Source organism: Arachis ipaensis, chromosome B3 (genome assembly GCF_059453495.1).
Source record: "Arachis ipaensis isolate K30076 ecotype BB chromosome B3, ASM5945349v1, whole genome shotgun sequence".
NCBI lineage: Eukaryota > Viridiplantae > Streptophyta > Magnoliopsida > Fabales > Fabaceae > Arachis > Arachis ipaensis.
Genome location: NC_142438.1, coordinates 18,334,796 through 18,357,642, shown reverse-complemented (window position 1 = coordinate 18,357,642; position 22,847 = coordinate 18,334,796). Strand labels below are relative to the sequence as shown.

The following is a 22,847-nucleotide window of genomic DNA, read 5'->3' as shown; positions in this document are numbered from 1 at the left end:
ATGAAAGAAAGCAAAGTTTCATGCTTCCAACGGATCTCATTTCCATTATGTGGTGGATTTCAAATTCAATTAACTTGAATTAACTTGCATTGGAAACATGAGAGAGAATATGCAATTGATTTGATGGCCTCGTTAATGTTACACGCCACTAAGCAAAGAAAAGGGAGTAGGAATTAATTCAGTATTGATTTAATTTGTTCAAATCCATTACATGCCTTTCTTTCTAATCTCTCTTCTTCATTTGGTCACTTCACAGAGAAAGCATGGAAGCTATGGCAAACTACTGTAGAGAAGAAGAAGCAAGTAACAAGACCATGGTAATGATGGCAAGAAAAAGAAAACAAAAAGTATGCTGTGACTGAGATCTTCACCAAATAAGGGTAAGATTTGGTGAAGTAAGTTCACCCTCTCCATACCAAAAATAGAAGAAGATCTCGGTCAGAGGAAGAAGATTTCAGAGGCATGGCTCGTCTCTGCTTTTGTGTTTACTCATCACAGAAGGTAGCTAGGGAGGCTACGTGAAGGAGGAAGTAAAAGTGGAGCAAGAGGAGCTGTCATGCATCAAGAAACATTAAGGGCTAGGAGTCCTTCTTGGAGTGCAAGTCAAGCGAAATGGCTCGGATTGATGACGCTTGGTGTAAAGGAAAGACACAGAGGTAATTGCATGTTGGTTATAGCATTCGGTTATCTCTCCTCTCTCTCCGGCCGAACCGGTTTTGCATGAAGAAGAAGAAGTTTGGCTTGGTTCAACAACTTCAACCGTAGAGGATTTTTCCTCTATAAATAAGGGAGAACAGCCAAGACTTGAAGCAAGGAGAAAGTGAGTGAGCACAGAGTTCTCATAACTAGGGGTGTGCATGGTTCAGTTTTTCCCTAAACTGAACTGAAACTGCACTAAACCATTTTAAATGGTTTAGAAACTGAACCAAACTGCTTTGTCACATAAAAAACTAGTTTTAAACCAGTTTATAATACAGTGCACCAGTTTAAACCAGTTCATAAAAAAAAACTGGTTTTAATTAAAAAAAACCAGTTTAAACTGGTTTATAGACTAAAACTAGTTTTCACACCCTCTCTCTCCCTCAAAAAAACCAGTTTAAACTGGTTTATAGGCTAAAACTAGTTTTCACACCCTCTCTCTCTCCCTTTCCTCTCTCTCTTTCTCTCTCTCTCCTTCCACTCTCTCTCTCCCCTTTTCTCTCCCTTTCCCACTCTCTCTCCTCTCTCTCTCCCCTTCCCTTCTCTCCCTCCTCTTTCTCTCCCCTTCCCCTCTCTCTCTCCCTTTTCTTTGTCCCCCTTCCTTTTTCTCTCTCTCCCCCCTTTTCCACTCTCTCTCCCTTCTCTCTCTCTCTCTCTCTCTCTCTCTCTCTCCCCTCCCTTTCCCACACTCTCTCTCCTCTCTTTCTCTCTCTCCCCTTCCCCTCTCTCCCTCCTCTTTCTCTCCCTTTCCTTTCTCTCTCTCCCCCTTCCTTTCTCTCTCTCTCCCCCTCTCTCTCTCTTTCTCTCCCTCTCTCTCACTCCCCCTGCCCTCTCTCTCTCTCTCTCTCTCTCTCTCTCTCTCCTTCCCTTCTCCCCTCTCTCTTCTTCTCTCCCTCTCTCGCCTTCCTTTCTCTCTCTCCTTCCCCTCTTCCTCTCTCTCCCTTCTCTCCCTCTCTCTCCTTCCCCTCTTCCTCTCTCTCTTCTTCTCTCCCTCTCTCTCCCTCCTCCCTCTATTTTCCTTTTTTCTCTCTCCCTCTTTCCCCTCTTTCTCCCCTCCTCTCTCTCTCCCTCTCTCTCTCTCTCTCTCTCTCTCTCTCTCTCTCTCTTCCTTTTCTCCCTCTCTATTCCTTCCTCTCATTCTCTCTCTCCCATATCCCTCTTTCTCTCTCTTTCTCTCTATCCCTCTTCTCCTTTCCTTTCCCCCTCCTATCTATCTTTCTCTCCCTCTCCCTCTCTATCTCTCTCTCACTCCCTCTTTCTCTTAACATATAGAAAATTAGATTTTACATTCTCTTTCTTACCCTTTCTCTCTCCCTCCTTCTCTCTCTCTCCTTCTCTCCCTCTCTCTCTCTCTCTCTCTCTCCCTTCTCTCCCTTTTTCTCTTTTCTTCCCCTCTTCCTTTCTTCTTTCCCTCTCTCCCCCTCCTTTCTCTCTCTCTTCTTCTCTCCCTTTTTCTCTCTCTCCTTCCCCTCTCACTCTTCCTCTTCTCTCTCTCTCTCTCTCTCTCTCTCTCTCTCTCTCTCCTTTTCCTCTCTTTGTCTTCCTCTCTCCCCCCTTTTTCTTTTCTCTCTCTTCCCTCTCTCTTCCCCTCCTCTCTCTCTCTCCCCTGCCCCTCTTTCTCCTCCTCCCCTTTCTTTCTCTCCCTTTTCTCCCTCTATCCCTTTCTCTCATTCTCTCTCCCCTATCCCTCTTTCTCTCTATCTCTCTCTCCCTCTCTCTCTCCTTCCCTCTTCCCCTCCTCTCTCTCCCTCTCTCTTTCTCTCTGTCTCTCTCACTTTCTCTCCCGCTCTCTCTTCCTCTCTCTCTTGCGCTCTTTCTCCCCTCCCTTCTCTCTCATTCTCTCTCTCCTCCTCCTCCTCTCTCTCTCTTTTTTCTATCTCTCTTTTTCCCCTCTTTTTTCTTCTTTTCTCTCTCCCTCCTTTTCTCTCTTATTTTGGAGAAAAGAGGGGGGAGAGAGAGAAGAGGGATATAGAGTGAGAGAAGGTTGAGAGAGAAAGAGAAAAGAGAGAAAGAAAGGGAAGAAAGAAGAGAAAGAGAGAGAGGAGGGAGAAGAAAGAGAGAGAAGAGGACAGAGAAAGAAGAGAAGGGAGAGAGAGTAAGAGAGAAAAGGGAAAAAAGAGAGAGAGAAAGAGGAAGAGAGAAGGGAGGGAGAGAGAGAGAAGAGGGATAGGAGAGAGAGAAACAAAAGGGGAGAGAGAGGAAAAAGAGGGAGAGAGAGAGAGAGAGGGGAAGGGAGGGGGAGCGAGGGAGATGGGAGAAAAAGGAAAGAGAGAGAGAGAGAGCGAGAGGAAAATGAGAGAAAGGAGGAAGAGGGGAAGAAAGAGGAGAAGGAGAGAGAGAGAGGAAGAAAGAGGGGGGAGAGAGAGGGAGAGGAGGGAAAGGAGAGAGAGAGAGAGAGAGAGAGGGAGAGAGAGAGATGGGAGGGGAAGAGAAAAGAGGGAGAGGAGAGAGGAAAAGGAGGGAAAGAGAGAGGAGAGGGAGAAAGAGGAGGATAGAGAGAGAGAGAGAAGAAGAGAGACGGGAAGGGAGAGGGAGAGAGAGAAGAGAGAGAGAGAGAGAAGGGGGAGAGAGAGAGAGGAAGGGAGGGGGAGAGAGAAGGAGGGAGACAAAAAGGAGGGGAAGAGAGAGAGAGAGAGAGCGAGAGAGAGGAAGGAAGGGGGAGAGAGAGGGAGAGGAGGGAAAGGAGAGAGAGAGAGAGGGAGAGAGAGAGAGAGAGAGAGGAAGAGAGAGAAAAAGGAGGGAAAGAGAGAGGAGAGGGAGAAAGAGGAGGAGAGAGAGAGAGAGAGGAAGAGAGACGGGAAGGGAGAGGGAGAGAGAGAGAGCGAGGGAAAGAAGAGAGAGAAGGGAGAGAGAGAGAGAAGGGAGAGAGAGAGAGGGGAAGGGAGGGGGAGAGAGAGAGAGAGAGGAGGGGGAGAAAGAGGAGAGAGGGAGGAAGGGGAGAGAGAGAGAGAGTGAAGGGAGAGAGAGATAAAGAGTATATAAAAATTAATTTTAGAGTTTAAATAAAACCAGTTTTAATTTGGTTTAAAACTAAACTGAACCATAAAAACTGGTTTTTAATAAACTGGTTTTTCATAAAAACTATGATTTCAGTTCAGTTTTTTATTTAAAAAAACTGGTTTATTTAAAACAGTTTCAGTTCAGTTTCAATTCAATTCAGTGAAACCAGTTTTTTTTGCACACCCCTACTCATAACAACCCAAGTTAACAAAAGTTCTTCTCCTTCAATGTTTTCTATTTTGTAATTTTCTGTTTAATTTTGTCTGTCTTGAGTCTCATGGAAAAAAGCAAACAGTGAGGTTTGTAAGAAAAAATCATAGAGCAGAAAAAGGCAAAGTGCATAAAATTAAAAGAAAAAGTCATAGATGTCCTTAGAGGTCCTTTGTACATCTGTGTTGTGTTTCATAATTTTGTGGGAATTTCCTTACAAGTTGGGTTAGCACTTAGCAGTTGGAAGCTTGGCAGTGACCAAGTCAAGTTCAGGATTGAGGAGCAGAATAAAAGTGGGTAGGTTTTGGGAGGTAAAAGTAATTGAAAATAAAGAAAGCTTACTTGGTATCAAACGCAAGGAGAGAGCAATATAATTAGTCTTACTAGTAGTGATCATAGACAGAATTATAACTGTAATAGAGAATCAGAACTTCCCTTGCCTAACCCGTAATTTATCTTTCTTATGGTGAGTGTGCATTAGTACAAGTTTTGAATCCATATTCTTTTACGTTCAATAGAGATACTAGTTTCCGTATTTCTAGTACTAGAGACAAATGAATCCTGGTGATTAAAGTTTTAAAAACATACAGTGAATTATTCTTCCTAGAAGTTCAGACTGTTAAGCATAAGTGTATGAATGACTTTATGTGTAATAGGAGCAAAATATATTTGTTTGGAAAAGTATAGAGTACCAATATATTATCTGTCAACTTATTATCAATAATAATTAATTATTATATTTTAATTACAATTAGTATTGACATGTATAAGGAGACACATCCACAAAAACACTTTCGTTACACAGCCATAAAAAAGACATTTCTATTAAATACATTTACAAAGACACTTCTATTAAACACAGCTATAAACAAGAGTTGGCAGAAATTAATAGAATCCTTATTGGTTATGTAGTGGGATTATATTTGTTTTAGTCTGACAAAAAAGAGAAAAAAAAAAGATATTTATACTACACAATGATAAATTGAAAATCTTTGCTACTTCATAATAAAAAATCACAATGTCTCTCTCTAGCTTTTCCGAACCTCTTCCTATATGCTTGTTCTGTTGAATAGTATTAATGTAATTTTGTTGTAAGTTCAAGCATAGTTAATAACAAGAACAAGCAGAAAGTGAAAGCAGGGCCACACAGATCTTGAAGTACAACAAACTTTATAGGTAAATCTCTATCCTATTGAGTTGTAACCTTAGAGAATATTAAGAGTAAAATTAAAATATTCTCATCAATTACAAAAATGTTTTACAGCCGACCAACTTGTTGCAAGAAATGTCATAATGTGTCCATGGATAAACTCCTACCTTCTTGGGCACGTAAAATGGTCCAGAGGCATATTTTGATTCTGCAAGAATTACCGATGGCAAAGCAAAACTACCTAAAATTTTTAACTCTCAGTTATCTGAAATAATAGTACTAGTATATCTACACATATATCATAATAGAATTACAGAAATCACTATGTATGTATTTGTCAGTGCATATAAATCAATTCTTCATCTTTGCATTCTCTGACTTCAATTTCCATCTGGTCACCACCACTTGATGGCAATACATCACAGCAGTGCCTCCTTGGAGCCTTCAACTGAAATACAAAACAGAATTTAATCAAGACTTTGTTTCAAATTTCAATACACGATTCACTAATTAGGGTAACTAACCAATGCTTGACATTGTTACCTGTTTGATGCCAAGATCGAGCTTATCGGAGACCACTTTGATCGATTCCAACCTCATTAGTGACGATGCATCGCTCGAGCAATTTCTGAAAGATCTCTTGTAACTGCTTATGATGCCATCTTTTCCGGAAGAAACACTATCAAGAAAGAAAATGGTTGGCCTTTTACATGGATCATGGTGAGGCTCTACAGTGTTGAAAGTAAATGACTTGGCCAACAAGTTTCCCTTTCTCCACTGCCTGAATGTTTCTTGAACCTTGATAACTTCTCTCAATGGCATATGGTTAGGGAAAACCTGAACCGTGTATCCCCAAGACACGGAAATCGTCCACGAAAACCTGCTGTTATAGCAGACTGTTTGTTGCAGCATCCTCTGAGAATCAACCTTCACTGCTCCAAAGAAATGTCTCAAAGCTTGTGTAGTTGTCATGTTTGGAAAGATTGGATCAGTGTATTCTGGATGATGCAAGGACAACAATGGAGACACTGGATGTGCAGCCAATAAGCCAAAGGTATTTCCGCGCAAATCCACCTTATCCAATTTCAGATATTATCAAGACCAAGAAATCGCATAACAACAACAGTAACAAAATCTTATCCTACTAAATAGTCGAGTTAATGAATCATTCAAATTAAGGCCTCAACATTTTAAATTAGGTGAAAACTCAGATACTAAGTTATCATCTAAACCTCAAAACTATGACAAACCAAGGACCCAGTAACAAATAAAAAAACTTTTTCCACTTCAGCGAATTATCTTCTCAAATAAAACATGCGAATTTTTCTTTTTTGTTTTTACTTTCCTTCTAGCAATGAGTAATTTAAAGATTAAGAGCAGTATATGTTGCATTTAAATAGTGTCTCTTATAACATAGAAAAACAAGTTAGTGGATACAAATACAAATTTTCTGAATTTTTTATACCTCCTGGTTCCTAGGGAAACAGAAAATATCCAAAGACTGCCTTATATCAAGAAAATTATCTACATTTTGATGCTAGATTTTTAAGAACTGAATAAATAATTAATATGAAGTATTTGTTACCTGGTGAAAACCTGGTTCATGTGTTAATCCAACACCAAGTTCAGCTAAGCAAGAATACACCCTGCCATCACTACCATAGAGAAAATGGTATCTTTGAATACAAGAATCAAAAACCTTGGCTAAAACCTTTGCAAGGGAAGAACTGATGGCAAAACCAGCGCCGCCAAAAGCCATTCCAAAACCAAACAACCTATTCTGCTCATAAACCTCAGAGTGCGAACCAATATAGTACCATAGCTCATGATCATACTTAGAAAGTGTCTTCACCACATTCTCCGGGAAGAAGACGGTGTCGTCGTCGCCGAACACATACCACCTCACGTTTGAATGGTTCAAGGCCACTGTCTCGGCAACTACACGTGCCACGCGTATGGCTGACCTCAGGCCACCGTGGCACGTGTAGCGAAACCGGGAAGTGTCTTGAGAGACGCAGAGAGGAGGGAGGGAATTCTTATCATCCCTACCTTGCTTCTCTTCATCTGGTAGTGTATCCAAGAACACACAACCCTTCATTGAATTGTTTGGTTTCCACCACAATTTAACAAACTCTTTTCTCTTAGGCCATGATCCTTTGCTTGATGCAATCCCAAACACAACATGATCAAGAGTTGTTTGTGTTGGTGTTGACACGTATTTTGATGAAGAATGAAATTGTACTAGCTTTGATGTTCCCAAGAACAACACTGATACAAGAACATATATGCCACAAAATGAACTAGTGACTAGAATGAAATTAATCAGAGACTGAACCTTGGTAGGTTTGTGAAAAAACTGCATCTTTAACAAAAACAAAATTTGCAACACCCTGTCATGAAACAAGGCTAATGTGTGTCAATTTGTGAGAGTAAAGGTTTGAAGACAAAGATGGAAGCTAAATATATATATATAATTACAAAAGAAATCAAAGTGCAAATAACCGCAATTCACGGCTAAATAAGTTATGGGGGGTGGCCATGTATATTAAAAATCAATGATATTGAAATACGAAATATACATTAAAAATAAATTAAAAAAATATATGTAATTATACATAAATACATAATAATTATTTTGATGATTGATTTTGTTGGTGTGTAAATATTATTTATTGGTAACAAATTAGGTAATGTTAGAGAAAAGATTTATGTCCTTTCCAATAAGAATTGCACGATTGGATGGTGGTGATGGTCACCAGATTCAAGTCAAGTTAATTAGTTGAATAAGTATGTGCGTTGACTAATGACTAATATAGTATTGAGTGTGGAGAAGAAATCAATGGAAAAGGGTTGGGTGGGGTGGACTAATGGTGATATAGGTAGGCCACCTGTTATGGTATGGTTTGCTTATCCTTACACAACAACTATCTCAACCAAGTACTTTGGTTTTGGTTGGTGAATTAAACATGTCATAAAATGATATATTGATAGACGAAAATTAAGACAAACAACCATAGGGGTCAATATGCCGCTAATGTAGGCCTGAAATGATAGTATTCTACGTTTCTAGTGCTACTGTGTATTTGTGTTTACACGTTTATTATTCTCTTTCCTTTTTCTTCCTCAAGAGGCGTCTTAGAACAGTAGTGACTAGTGAGTAACATCCCTTTTTAAGACTTTTAAACCACCATAATATATAACATCTCATCTAATAATTTTTTTAAAAATATTATTGTTATTGTAGGCACTTTATGTTAACAATGTGTAATACTTTCTGGTTTCTGCTACTATAAAATTTTCCGTCGATTTTCTTTTGTGAGAATAATCATATTCATGTGTAAATTACACTTTTAAAAGTAGTGTGCCAAAGCTAAGCGAGAGATAAAATAAGACTCGGGTATAATTAATCTCACAAAATTATTTTATTGGACCCATACCATTTCTCTTTCTAGAGTAATCTAGGGATGGCAAAATTCCCCGAGACGCGGGGATCCCTGCGGGGACTGCTCCGAATGGGGATCCGATTGTGGAGAATTTTTCCCGCGGGGATGGGGATGGGGGACAAAATTCCCCCAAAGCAGGCGCGGGGACCCGAGCGGGGATCCCCGCCCCGTCTCCGCTATTCCCCGAAATTTATGAATTCCTTGAATTATCCTTAATAGTTTATTTCTCATATATGTTTTTTAGTCATTTCTCACACACACATATATATAGAAATCCAAAACTCCTAATCTTTATTTGCATAACTCCTCTTCAATTCAGAGATCCCTAAGGCTATCTATACTCCATCCAACCTCTCTGCAGCCATCCCCTCGTCACCCCTTCTCACCGCATCGTCACACCTCACCGTGCCATCACCCTTACTGCGTCGTAATTTCTATTTGCGGCGTTCCTTTTCGTAACTCTGCCGTCGTGTCCATTCTTCTCTCTGTTGCCGTGTCTCCCACCTCGTCCACTACTTTTTTCTTTGGCTCGTCGTTGCGTCCCCCCATTGCGTTATTTTGAAAGAAGTCACCATCGTGTCATTTAGACTTTTTGTATAAAATCTTGCAGTTTTTGTGTAAGATAGATACTTGTAGCTCTATTCATATGGAAATTAATAATTAGCTAGAACTATTATGTAGATGGGGAATGGGATCCCCGCGGGGAATGGGGCCCCGTGGGAAATGGGGATGGGGAGCAATATTCTCCCACGGCGGGGAATGGGGCGGGGATGGGGAGCAAATCTGAGGGCGGGGATGAGGAGCAGGGAGGCATCCCCCGCCCTCGCCCTGCGCCATTGACATCCCTAGAGTAATCCATGACAATTACTTAAAAGGTTGATTTTGGTGGCTATTTACACCACAAACTAATTGGCACGTGTTTCCAGCTTTTCTAAAACGGTACCCCTTCAAGATGACATGTTCACATTTTTTTCTCCACACTTGTTGGACTTAGTTTTTCTTTTCGGTTCCTGTTCTATAAAAATAAATAAAGCTGGAAATTTCCCTACGGCTACCATGGGATTATTAAAATATACTTGTCAGATACGATGATGACCAGCGTATAAAAATGGCAACCCTGACTTAAAGAGAGATGACATTCAATTTAGTCTTTCAAATTGTACGAGAACTTTAATTTAGTTTCTAAAATTTTAGTTACTTCTATTTAATCTTTAAACTTTGTAAATGTGATTTATTCTAAAATAATTTTTGATGTAGAGACATTAATGAAATGCTGACGTGAATATTCAGATGTCACATTAGATTCTATAAAATGATATTGTTTTTGTTTTGGTACTCAAATATTTCAAAAATAACATTCTAAGTGGAGTTAATTAAAAATTTTTCTCTCAAAACAAGACATTATTTTTTCGCTATTTAAACGCCAAGGTAGAATCTAATTGTCTATGTCAACACTCTATTAATATTTATGTGCTGAAAATTATTCTATAAACTAATGTGAGTCACATTTATGAAATTTTAGAATTAAATAAAAACAATTAAAATTTAAGAAATTAAATTGAGAGACAAATTGAACATTAAGTCCACGTCAAATTTCTCACAAGTCACAACGTATATATGTTATAACAGGCTTCATACCTTCACGTCGACGTCCTGGGATTATGCAACACCGCTAACACGTTTGAGTTTGACTTTAAATTTTTAAGCACGTAACTTGGAAATAATAAGGATTTCTTTCCTATATAGAATAAAAAATAACAAAAATTACGGAAATAAAATTTAGTTACATGCGTGTCTTCTTTTTTTATTATATGCATATCTGATTTAAGCAAAAACTAATAAATCGTGGAGCAAATCCACTAGTTATTTGCATTTTATTCATTGGTGAATCATGAATAATAAGTAATAACCACCAATTATGGACACTCACTGATAGTGGTAAATCATGAAACTACACCCAATTTATAAACTAGCAGAGACATCATAAATCATGAAACTTAACCAAGATTTACACGAATTTCTTTGACGCAAAATTGTGGTTTAATTCCACGATTTATTAGTTTTTGCGTAGATCGAGGTTTAAATTCACGATTTACATATAGTAAAAGAGAACACTCAACCAAATTTCATTTAGTAGGTCTCTGTAATTTCACTTATTTTATTTTATATACTAAAAATCCAAATAATAATATTATATACTAGAATTTAGTGCTACCAAGTACCAAATAGAAGCAGTACAAAAAATTAATCAATAAATACTTTTTGTTCAAAAAAAATCCTCTTCACATATTTCTCACTTATTTTCCATAGATTACTACGCAGCCAGCAAACTCTAATGTATGCATGTAATATTAACAAATCCCTTATTATCATAATTTCTGCATATTTTCTGTATTCAGGGACACATCCCTTATTAGGATCACATTCTAAAGTACTCCTTTTGTTCCTTTTTACCTTTCACGGTCCGCACAATATATTGATCCAACACTGGACTAGAAGTGTCAACAACTGATAAAAAATGGGTGTGTAGAAGTGATAAGGCTGAGAAGTTTCCTCACTCCAATACATGGAGCAGCATCCATGTGATTTAACTACACTAGAAAAACAGAAACCAAAATATGTACAGCTGCATGGAAACTTAGATGGCAAAACTACTACGCAGCAAATAAAAAAGGAAAATGATATTTGTACACCAAAAAATAGGTGTTTTACTTTTGTATACCTAATCTATCACCATTAATTTAAATGTGGTCTCCGGACACTTTTACAGATCCATGAAGTTGAGGCAAAGTTGTGAGGGGTTGAGCACCATACACCAAGAGATCCTTTATGAATCTACTAGCACACGTTTTTCTTGTAGAAGGAGGTCATGGATCCTTTCTCTGCACCAAGTGTTATTTTCAGAAACTTATTAGTGTTCAGAATGTGTGATCAAAATTAATTGAGAATTGCAGAATGATGAAAACAAATCTATATACCTCACATTGGATTTTGAAACTATAACATCAAAGCTAAGTTTCATGGTCCACCTAAGAGAAGACACACCCACCTCGGGGAACTGTCCTCCAAACATTCATGCTCATGAAGAAATTCAAAGCTTTTGAGAGAGATGACAACTGAAAAGGAATACTATTGGTACATGGAGATCAATTCATCAGTTCCGCAATGTCTAAGATGGATAATTGTTGTTTCATTGGAAGACGGCAAAACATCGCAGCATTGCCGACGAGGGGCTTTCAACTGTAACAAAATCCAATAAGGCAACATGAAGTCAAAATACCCAGAATAGGAATGCCCACATGACCAAAAAAAATAATAATTAAAAGATTTTAGATCAACGATTTTTAATGCTAATTTTAACAATACCTCTTCAACATTAAGCACTAGCTTCCTCGAGAAAACTATAATCTTCTTCAGCTGCTTTACCGAATTTGATTCTTCAAAGCATTTCCCAACAGCATGCCTGGTGTAGTTACTCCAAATGCCACTTTTATCGTATTCAACACTTTTCATGAAAAAGAGAAAAGGTCTTTGACAAGGATCTCTAGGGTAGTCTCTCGTGTTGAACATAAATTTGCCAACAACTTTGCTACCCCTCTTCCACGGCACAAAAGTCCTCTGCACTTGAAGAAGATCGGGGAGAAATTCATTTCCTTCAAAAACTTGGATGGCAAAACCCCATGAAACCGAGAAAGTTAAAGACTTTGAACGATCATAGCACACAGTTTGCTGCAAAATCCTTGCAGGGTCTACGGCTGCAGCTGCCATAAGATGTTCAAGGGCTTGTGTTCTGTTCATGTTGGGAAAGAGAGGTTCCACTGCCTCCAAGTGATGAAGGGACAATAATGGAGATAATGGATGTGCAGCTAGAATCCCAAACAAATCACCCCGCATATCTAACTGGTATCAAAAGAAGCAAGTAAAAATTATTTCAATAGAGATACAGAAAAGGTAACCAGAATTAAAACCATAAAATAGCCTAGGATGTTTGCTTGAAATAGTAATAAAGAATTAGTAAGATAAAATCACAAGCCAGATCTTTAACCCCAAAAAAAAAAAAATACAAGCCAGATCAGTATAATTATTAATATTATCTGTTCCTTATTTCATGTCCATGGAAGACAAAATTACAGTTTTAGTGTTACAAAGAATAAGTATGAAGAAGGCAAACAACAAATAAAACAGCAAAATTGAACACAAGGTATGTTTAAAAGGACAACACGATGCACAAGCAACCTAACATGATAATTACATTCTCAGCTTACATAATTACATTTCAGGTTACATAATTCTTAATTCATAACAAGTTTCAACATTCAAGAAGGAATACCGTCGGAAGTGAAACAGATATGGGCAGTTCAGTACGTACTAAAGCTCTAGCAGAAAGAAAAACCGCATCTAATAGATAACAAGCCTACTCCCCCAACCCCCATTTTTCTTCTTTTATCCCCCTTTCATTTTCCAATTTCTTCATTCCACCTTCCCAGTCTAATCAAAGAAGCATACTGTAACAAGATTATGAGTGTTGATTAGGAAAAACCAGGGAAATGAAGGGTTTGAAGTATAAACACTTAAGTCCATTTTACACTTCAAGCCCTTTCCTTCCTCTTCCCTTCAAAATAAAAAATCACAAACATTGTTTAAGAGAGTAGAAAACATCCCACATTGATAGGTTTCTAACGATTAGCCTTGATATCTATATATCCAAATCTAATCACTCTACAAATCATGCACTATTAAAAATAGAGTATTCTTTCAATGGTCATGCGCTTATAATAATGTGTTTCACTCCACCTCATATTTCGTTTCACCTACTCGTATATGGCTCTTCTCACTACACATCTTACAAATAGTACAATATAACATTTCTTACTACATAGACCAGCCAATTCGACATTAGTCTACCATCAACCACATCAACAATTAAACATCAACGCCTAAACCATCTTACACTTAACATATGTAGGATATAGCTTTCAAGTAACTAAAGAGCACTAATCAAGTAAGCAAAAAGAGTAGCAGTTTGTTCTATTTGCATGTGAGCTTGGGATCACCCAATTCCCTCTAAGAATAATTCCTAGTTTTTCTAGCATTGATCAGCATCAGAGTAGTTAAAACAACAAAATCATAAAAACAATTACCCAAAAAAGAAAGTTTTTTGGTACCTGATGAAAGCCAGGTTCATGTGTTAATCCAATACCAAGCTCAGCAACACAAGAATAGATCCTAGCATCACTCCCATACAAGTGGCCATACCTCTTCAAGCAAGAATCCAAAACCCTAGCCAAAACCCTACCAAGCGCGTGGCTCACAGCGAAACCGCCACCACCGAACGCCATCTCAAACGAGTACTTCTCATTCTGCTCATAGCTCTCCGAATTGCTCCCAACATAGTACCACCGATCATGATCGTACTTCGACAATACACTCACTACATTCTCCACTAAGAACACTGTGTCGTCGTCGCCGAACACGAACCACCGCACCTCCTTCTCCCCCCTCTCCACTGCCTCTTTCACCACACGCGCCACCCGGATCGCCGACCGGAGCCCTCCCCGGAACGTGTACGGGAACCGTGAGGTATCGCCGTTGATCACCACCGATGGCAACGAAGAGGAGGACGAGGAGGAATCCGAAGCTGGCGGCGAATCGAGGAACGCGAGTGATCGCGTGGTGTTTGGAGAGTACCAGAGGCGGAGGTAGGGATGGCGGCGGGGCCAGGAAACGGAGGAGGAGGCGATCGCGAAGAGGATATGGCTGCGCGTGGTGGGCACGAATGTTGAGGGGCGCGTGGTGGGCACGAATGTCGAGGAGCGCGTGGAGATTGTTGGTGGGACTCTTTGGGAGCAGAGGAGGAAGATCAAGTAAAGGTTGAGAAGGAGAGAGAAAGAGAAGAGTAAGGACTTGAAGGAGAGTGAGTCGCAAAACGACGTCGGTTTGGAAGCGGAAGAAGATGATGAAGGCATTGGAGTTTCTAATTCTGGAACCGAGGTTGAAACAGGCAAGTTACCTGTACTAGGTTTTCTTCGCTGGAACATATTGATTCTTTTTCTAAAAATTTTATTATGTTATTTATTGTTTATTTTTTTGTGGGGTTTTGAGTTTTTTATTTGGATTTAATTAAGGTAAGAGGGATTTTGCGAGTAGCGTAATGATGAAGAAGAGTGAAAGGGACAAAAGAAACCGCTGTAACGGTTACAGTTATTTTTTGGGAGTGAAAGTTTCTGGGACCGTGTGGACTGTGGAAGCAGCCAGCAGGTGTTTTCTGTGGTGAAAGGATACAGATTATAGAGAGATCTCTATACAGGAACAAGAACAGTGCTCTGAAAATGGAAGTGTGTTGTGATGTTACTACATAAACATAATTCGAAGTGAAGTGGGAGCTTCCGAAAATGAAGCCTTTGTTTCTGGATGGATACTTTCTCATTCCTTACATATGGGCCAAGTCCAGCCCAACAAGAATGGTTAGGCTTACAATAATACCAAAAACAAACCAAGTTAGATTGGTTTAGTGATTAAATAAGTGTCAGGAAGTTTGAATTTTGCTTGTGCGTATAGTAAATTATTTGCCACCAACAAAACTTTTAAGTTTTAAATTTTTTTTTGAAACAAAGGAAGCTCAACACATTAAAGTGGAGCAAATAAAAGAAAAAAGAAGACACATAACTAGCTACCAACAAATAAACCAACCCCTACTATCCCCAGTACTCTCATCCTCCCCCAGGATCACCACCACTCCATTCCGTGTAGCTCATCAACGTCCTTGTGTGTATGACCTCCAGGCTTGCTCTTGCATTCTTGAAGATTCGTGCATTCCGTTCCAACCAGATGTTCCAAATCACTGCAAAGAACACTGACATCCACACCTTCTTCCCCTGTTGTCTATTATGCATTCCATGCCAACTCTCAAACATTTCTTTAACAGTTCCGGGAATCACCCACTCCCTTCCTAGTAACCTCAGCCACTTGCACCACACCTGCCATGTTACCTCACACCTAAGGAATAAATGCTCAACAGATTCTAATTCCTTGGTACACAGTACACACATACTATCCCCCAGAATGTTGACTCCTAGTTTAGTCAGCCGCTCCTTGGTGTTAACTCTACCCACTAGCACAAACCACCCAAAGAGCTCAATTCTCGGAGGAACGAAACCTTTCCAAATGGAACTCGTGAAGCTATAACTCGTTATCTCAGCTGATAATGTCTCCGCTTGTATAGCCTGGATCACAGAACTAGTAGAGAAAATACCTTTATTTTCAAACTTCCACACCACATTGTCCTCCCTACCTGATGACAACCTCACTGGCCTTAACCTCTCATGCAGTTGATTGACAAGCTCCAGCTCCCATTGGAACAGTGCCCTCCTCCATTGAAAATTCCAAATCCAATCAAGCCCATCCCAAAAACCACACTCCCCGATGACAAGTCCTTGCTGACTGGAAATAGAGTAGAGTCTCGGATGACTTCCTTTCAGAGTACCACCTTGAACCCAGTTATCTTCCCAAAATCGAGTCTGCATACCATTGTCTACTTTCATTGCCAGTCCACTTACCACTTTATCACGAATCCGCGGTTCTTTTATATTCAGCTGACATATGTCCTTCCAAGGGCCACCCTTTACTGGTAAAGGCTGAGTTGCTAACATGACATCCGGGTTCAACTTATTACACGAACACACAATCTTCTTCCACAACTTTTAAGTTTTAAATAAAGTGGAATAATGGACTAATGGGCCACAAAGATTGGTAGTGAATGTGGTGGGATTTAATTTTTTTTTTGGAATAATGGACTAACGCCCCACAAGAATTGGTAGTGAATAGGTTAAAAGTGTGTTTTTTGGTTTAACAAAGTTTGTGGATGAAGTCTGGATTGCGTGTATAATTCATTTTTAATAATTCACCCTTAATATAATCACAAAAAGGATTTTTTTTATTATAATATTCATATTAAAAAATTCTTTTAACTATATTTTTTGTCAAAATTAAAATTAACTTAAAAAAAAATATCAATAAATAAATATGTCTTTATATTTTTAATTAGTTAAAAAAAATACAAATTCTATTTAAGTGCGATAATTAATACTTAAGTTGCATATAATACAATAAAAAAAAATATAAAGTTAGTTATTAGATGCCAAAAGTTAGAAAAACTAATAAATGAAATTAAAGTAACTAAATTATGTTAGAATTTTTATTCTAATTGTGGTCTAATTTGTTAATATAGAAATTAATTTGTGTGGTATTATAATTATTTATTGATTATATTGGCAGTTGGTCTATTCTTTGATGGAAAGAACACGACTGTTTATTATAAATTTTATAAAATTTGGGTCTCCAATTCTGATCACAAACAATAAACAAACACACCTTGATTTCATCTGATTTTGTTGATTTAAGAATTGGAAGTTCTAAATTAAATCAAAGAATTTATTGGTAATGGCTGGAGGTACGCAAATTACTGGTTTTATAAAATATCTAACATGTGGTATTAGAGCCTTGTTGTCTCCGCCTTGCCATTTCAAAATTTAATTACTATGCATTATTTTGATTAATTGTTTTCAAAAGAAAAATGTATAGTATGAATTTTGGAATAAGTAAGAAAAATCATTGAAACTGAAATTAACGCACCATAAGAAGAGAGAATAATAGAAAATACTCCAAAAAAAATTCTTTAAATTTGTGTGGTAGTTGTTCTTCATAATGGCATGATTTTCATGATTCCGCTAGGTTTTCTCAATTTAAAAAAAAATGAAATGGGAAACGAAAAAGTGAAGAAGAAAAATTTTCTTGGCCCACTTCTTTGATTTTTATGTTGGACTTCATTTGATTTGCTATAAAATTGTAAAATTTGTTTTGAGGGAGGTTTGAACTTGGATTTTTTAAATATTAACAAAATAGTAGTCCACTAGATCATCTTCGCTTCTAATATTATACATGTTATTGAATTTATTTATTTAATACTTATATTTGCATGCAATATAAATTCTTCCGCTACATATCATATTGTGATTAATATATGATTTATTGAGGAGTAGCCACAGCATCCTTGATAATAATAATATTTAAAGAAATTACATAAATATTAATATAATATATTTGTAATTATTGTGAATTATATAATGAACTTACCCACATGAATTTATTATGTTATTCACATATAATTAGATTGAAATAGAAAATATTTATTATTTCTTAATTAGCCTACATGTATTAAGAAGTAGTATTTTATTTTTTAGTTTCAATACTTTAGTTAATATAGTGAATATTATGCGTGTTAAAATCTTTGACCACAGGTAGATTTTAATGACACTATGATTTATATTTATTTTGATATGACTTGCATTGGCATGTATTATCATATGTTATGGATTTTGATGTGCCTACTTAAAGTTGAGTAATGTTAGCATGATTTATTATTTGCAGCAGTAATAATATCTGAAACTGTATCTGAAGTTCATTTGTTAAGTGGTGACAACTATAAAGAATGGAAAGATAAGATTCTCTTTCACTTAGGATGTGCAGACCTTGACTATGCTCTTCGTAGGGAAGAGCCTCCGGCACCTACTGATGCTAGTTCTAAAGCCAAGGTAGCATTATACGAATGGTGGGAGAAATCCAACCGTTTAAATATGCTGTTCATTAAGTCTCGTATCTCAGCTAGTATCCGAGGTTCAATTCCTGATTACATGAATGTCAATGATTACATGAAGGCTATTGATGAACAATTTGAATCTTCTAGTAAGGCACTTGTAAACACCCTAATGGCGCAATTGTCATCCATGAGGCTTACCGGCGTAAGAGGTGTGCGTGAACACATCATGAGGTTGAGAGATATTGCAGCATAACTGAAAGCTTTAGAGGTTTAGATCTCTAGCTCATTTCTGGTGCATCTTATTCTGAATTCTCTTCCTATCCAGTACAGACCATTTAAGATTTCTTATAACACATATAAGAAAAAATGGTCCATTAATGAATTACTGGTGATGTGTGTGCAAGAGGAAAGAAGGCTAATTCAGGAACTTGGTGAAAGTGCACTATTAGTGACAAATGAGGGTGGTAAAAAGTAAGCTCATAAGAAGAAAGGAAAGTTTATTGTATCCCATCCTATGAAGAAAGAAGGTGCACGGTGTTTCTTTTGTAAAAAAAAGACACATGAAGAAGGAATGCCCAAAATTTAAAGTTTGGCTTGAAAAGAAAGGTATTAACCTTTGTGATCTTATTCCTTCAGTGTGTTTTGGATCTAATTTTGTTGAAATATATCATGACACTTGATGGATTGATTCTGGTGCTAAAATTCATATTTCAAATACTATGCAGGGTTTCCATAAGGAAAAGAAAACCGATAGGAAGTGAACTAAGCATCTATATGGGCAATCGGATGTATTCACGTGTGAAAGCTGTTGGAATATTTAGGCTTGTATTAAGTACTGGTTGTATTTTAGATTTAGAAAAAACCTTTTATATTCCAGATTTTTCTAAAAATTTAATTTCTTTATCTATGCTTGTAAAATAAGGATTATGTATAAATTTTTATGATGATTATGTTGACATTATTAAAAATTCTAATATTATTGGATGTGTTACTTTAATTGGTGATTTATTCAAAGTCCATTTAGCTAATAATATTCTATCCGGTCTTATGGTTATGCATGGTAATGGTATGAATGAAAAATCTTTCATGTTATGGCACCGAAGATTGGGACACATCGCCATTGAAAGAATGAAGAAATTAGTAAGTGATGGGGTTCTTGAACCTCTAGACTTTACTGATTTTGATACTTGTGTGAATTGCATTAAGAAAAAGCAAACCAAAAAGTCTCAAAAAGGTGCTAAGAGGAGTTCTGACATATTAGAAATAATTCACACTGACATATGTTGTCTTGATATGTCCTTAAGTGGTCAGAAATATTTCATCTCCTTTATTGATGATTATTCACGATATATGTATCTCTATATGCTTCATAATAAATATGAGGCATTGGATGCTTTTAAAGTTTATAAAGTTGAAGTAGAGAAACAATGCGGAAAGCAAATTAAGATCGTGAGATCAGATAGAGGTGGAGAATTCTACAGGAGATATACTGAAAGTGGACAAGCACCTAGTCCATTTGTAAAGTATCTTCAAGAGCATGATATTGTGGCACAATACACCATGCCTGGTACACCAGATCAAAATGGTGTAGCTAAAAGAAGAAATAGGACTTTGCTGGATATGGTGAGGAGTATGCTTGGTAACTCCAATCTTCCTTTATCCTTGTGGAGTGAAGCCCTTAAGACAGCCGCGTATATATTAAATAGAATTCCAACAAAGGCAGTTTCTAAAATGCCATTTGAGCTATGAAAAGGTTGGAAATCTAGTTTGAATCATATACGCATTTGGGTTGTCCTGTTGAAGTTCGGATTTATAATCCACAAGAAAGGAAGTTGGACCCAAGGATGATAAGTGCATATTTTATCGACTATGCAAAAAAGTCTAAGGGTTACAGATTTTATTGTCCCTCACATTCAAGTAAAATAGTTGAATCTAGAAATGCAAGGTTTTTAAAGCATGATGTGGAAAGTGGGAGAAATCATCCTCTTAAAGTTGTTGAGAATGATAATGTTTGTCAAACATCTCCATGTACAAGAGTGATTGTTCAATACAATACCCATACAGATAGGATTAATGTAAAACAACCTATTACTGATGTTCCACATCATGAAGATAATGTTCAAGTAGATCATATGGTGGAGGATCAAACTCTTCATAATAAAAATGTTGTTCAAGAACATATTGCTCAAGAGCAACTTCAAGAAGAGGGAGAACCTATTTTGCCACTACCTTTACAAGAGGTAATGATGCAACATTAAGAAGATCAATAAGAATAGGAAAGCTTGCAATTTCTAGTGACTATGTAGTGTATCTTGCTAAGTCTGACTATGATGTTTGTAATGAAAATGACCCAACGACGTTTTCACAAGCAATAGAAAGTCGTAATTTCAATTTATGGCTAGATGCTATGAAGGATGAAATGAATTCTATGGCAAATAACCGAATTTGGGATCTTGTAGAATTGCCTGATGGGAAAAAGGCCATTGGTTGTAAATGGGTCTTTAAGACCAAGAAGGATTCATCAGGCAATATTGAGCTCTACAAGGCTCGACTTGTTGCCAAAGAATTTACTCAAGGGGAAGGAGTTGACTACAGGGAAACCTTTTCTCTTGTTTCAAAGAAAAACTCTTTCCACATTATTATGGCATTGGTAGCATACTTTGACATGGAATTGCATCAAATGGATGTGAAAACGGCCTTCCTTAATAGAGATTTGGAAGAAGAGATCTATATGAGACAACTCGAAGGATTTATCTCAAGTGCTGGTAAGGAGTTAGTTTGCAAGCTTAAGAGAGCAATGTATAGTCTTAAGCAGGCTTTCCGGCAGTGGTATTTGAAGTTTCACAATGTGATTTTTTCATTTGGGTTCATTGAGAATATTTCTGATCAATGTATATATCACAAGGTTAGTGGGAGTAAGATCATATTTCTCATCTTATATGTAGATGATATTTTGCTTGCAACAAATGATTTAGGGTTGTTACATGAAGTGAAATAATTTCTCTCTAGACATTTTGATAGGAAAGATGTGGGTGATGTATTTTATGTCATTGGCATAAAGATTCATAGAGATAAACATAAAAGAATTTTAGATTTATCTCAAGAAGCCTATATTAATAATGTTCTTGAGAGGTTTAAAATGTAAAATTGTTCACCAAGTGTTGCACCTATTGTGAAAGGTGACAAATTTTGTTTAGATCAATGTCCCAAAAATGAACTTGAAAAGAAACAGATGTAAAATATTCCTTATGCTTCAGCCGTTGGAAGCCTAATGTATGCTCAGGTTTGTACAAGACCTGGCATTGCTTTTGCTGTTAGTATGTTAGGAATATATCAAAGTAATCCAGGAATTATCCATTGGAGAGCTACAAAGGTCTTAAGGTACCTTCAAGGGACCAATATATATATAGACCAACCGACAATTTGAAAATTGTTGGATACTCAGATTCAGACTTGGCAGGATGTGTTGATTCTAGGAAGTCAACGTCAGGATGCATCTTTATGCTTGCTGATGGAGCAGTATCTTGGAAGAGTGCAAAACAATCACTTGTAGCCACTTCTACCATAGAAGCCGAGTTTATTGCTTATTTTGAGGCTACATCACAAGGTGTTTGGTTAAAGAATTTCATCTCTAGGCTTAAGATTATGGATTGTATCTCTAGGCCATTAAGAATATATTGTGACAATTCAGCTGCTGTATTTATGGCTAAGAATAATAGAAGTAGTAGTCGAAGTAAGTACATCGATATTAAGTACTTAGCCATTAAAGACCGAGTTGGGTCTAATGAGATATGGATAGAGCATATTATTAGTACTAAACAGATGATAGCTGATCCTTTGACAAAAGGCATGCCACCAGAATTGTTTAAGGATCATGTTACTAGTATGGGTTTATGTTCTGTAACGTCACTTATATGACTTATGTTATATCATATGACATATTTGGATATGAAATTCTAATTATTGTTTGTTTCTCATTTGGTTAATATATATGCGCATACATGATTGAGAATGACAAATAAAATTCAGTGAAGGACCTAGAATAAGCATTGGGCTTATTCCTACAGAAATACCACATAAAGAGTTTATTCAATTAGAAGATGTTACATTGTAATACATAAAAGGTAATATTCGATTAATAAGAACCTACTGCTATGATTCGTGTAATTTGTCTTAATTGTTTAAACATAGTATGTAATTACAGACTATACGTAACAAATGTTGGATCAAGTGGGAGAATGTTAGAATTTTTATTCTAATTGTGGTCTAATTTGTTAATATAGAAATTAGTTTGGGTGGTGTTGTAATTATTCATTAATTATATTAGCAGTTGGTCTGTTCTTTGATGGAAAGAACACAACTGTTCATCATAAACTTTATAAAATTTGGGTGTCTAATTCTGACCACAAAACAATAAACAAACACATTGATTCCATCTGACTTTGTGATTCAAGAATTATAAATTCTAAATTAAATCAAAGAATTTATTAGCAATAGTTGGAAATACGCAAGTTACTGATTTTATAAAATATCTAACAAATCACTCTCTTGTTATTAAATACTAAAAATATGTCTCTTAAATTAACGCAAGGTATATAAAAATAAATTTAATATTTACTTTTGTAAAATAATTGTGGAGACTTAAAATCTTTAAGTTGATTATAGGGATAAGTATGGTTTTGGTCCCAAAGGTTTTCAGTCAGAATCGAAATCGTCACTCGTCTAATTTTCGATTTAGAATCATCCTTAA

General features: G+C 37.0%; 3 protein-coding genes across 3 annotated transcripts; 1 reads left to right on the top strand and 2 right to left on the bottom strand.

Moving 5' to 3' along the window:
- Positions 1 to 5,062: 5,062 nt before the first annotated feature.
- On the bottom strand, positions 5,063 to 7,547 carry LOC107629945 (uncharacterized). Its single transcript, XM_016332909.3, has 3 exons — positions 6,645 to 7,547; positions 5,603 to 6,133; positions 5,063 to 5,507 (listed from the first exon to the last, which is right to left on the bottom strand). The coding sequence occupies exons 1-3, from the start codon at positions 7,419 to 7,421 to the stop codon at positions 5,397 to 5,399; spliced, it is 1,419 nt and encodes a 472-aa protein (XP_016188395.1). The 5' UTR covers positions 7,422 to 7,547; the 3' UTR covers positions 5,063 to 5,396.
- Positions 7,548 to 10,830: 3,283 nt separating this feature from the next.
- Positions 10,831 to 14,858, bottom strand: LOC107629947 (uncharacterized). The gene is made up of 4 exons (XM_088510051.1): positions 13,668 to 14,858; positions 11,869 to 12,402; positions 11,481 to 11,742; positions 10,831 to 11,384 (listed from the first exon to the last, which is right to left on the bottom strand). The coding sequence occupies exons 1-3, from the start codon at positions 14,538 to 14,540 to the stop codon at positions 11,632 to 11,634; spliced, it is 1,518 nt and encodes a 505-aa protein (XP_088366177.1). The 5' UTR covers positions 14,541 to 14,858; the 3' UTR covers positions 10,831 to 11,384; positions 11,481 to 11,631.
- Positions 14,859 to 16,941: 2,083 nt separating this feature from the next.
- Positions 16,942 to 18,350, top strand: LOC107632691 (uncharacterized). The gene is made up of 2 exons (XM_016336358.1): positions 16,942 to 16,951; positions 17,929 to 18,350. The coding sequence occupies exons 1-2, from the start codon at positions 16,942 to 16,944 to the stop codon at positions 18,348 to 18,350; spliced, it is 432 nt and encodes a 143-aa protein (XP_016191844.1).
- Positions 18,351 to 22,847: the final 4,497 nt, after the last annotated feature.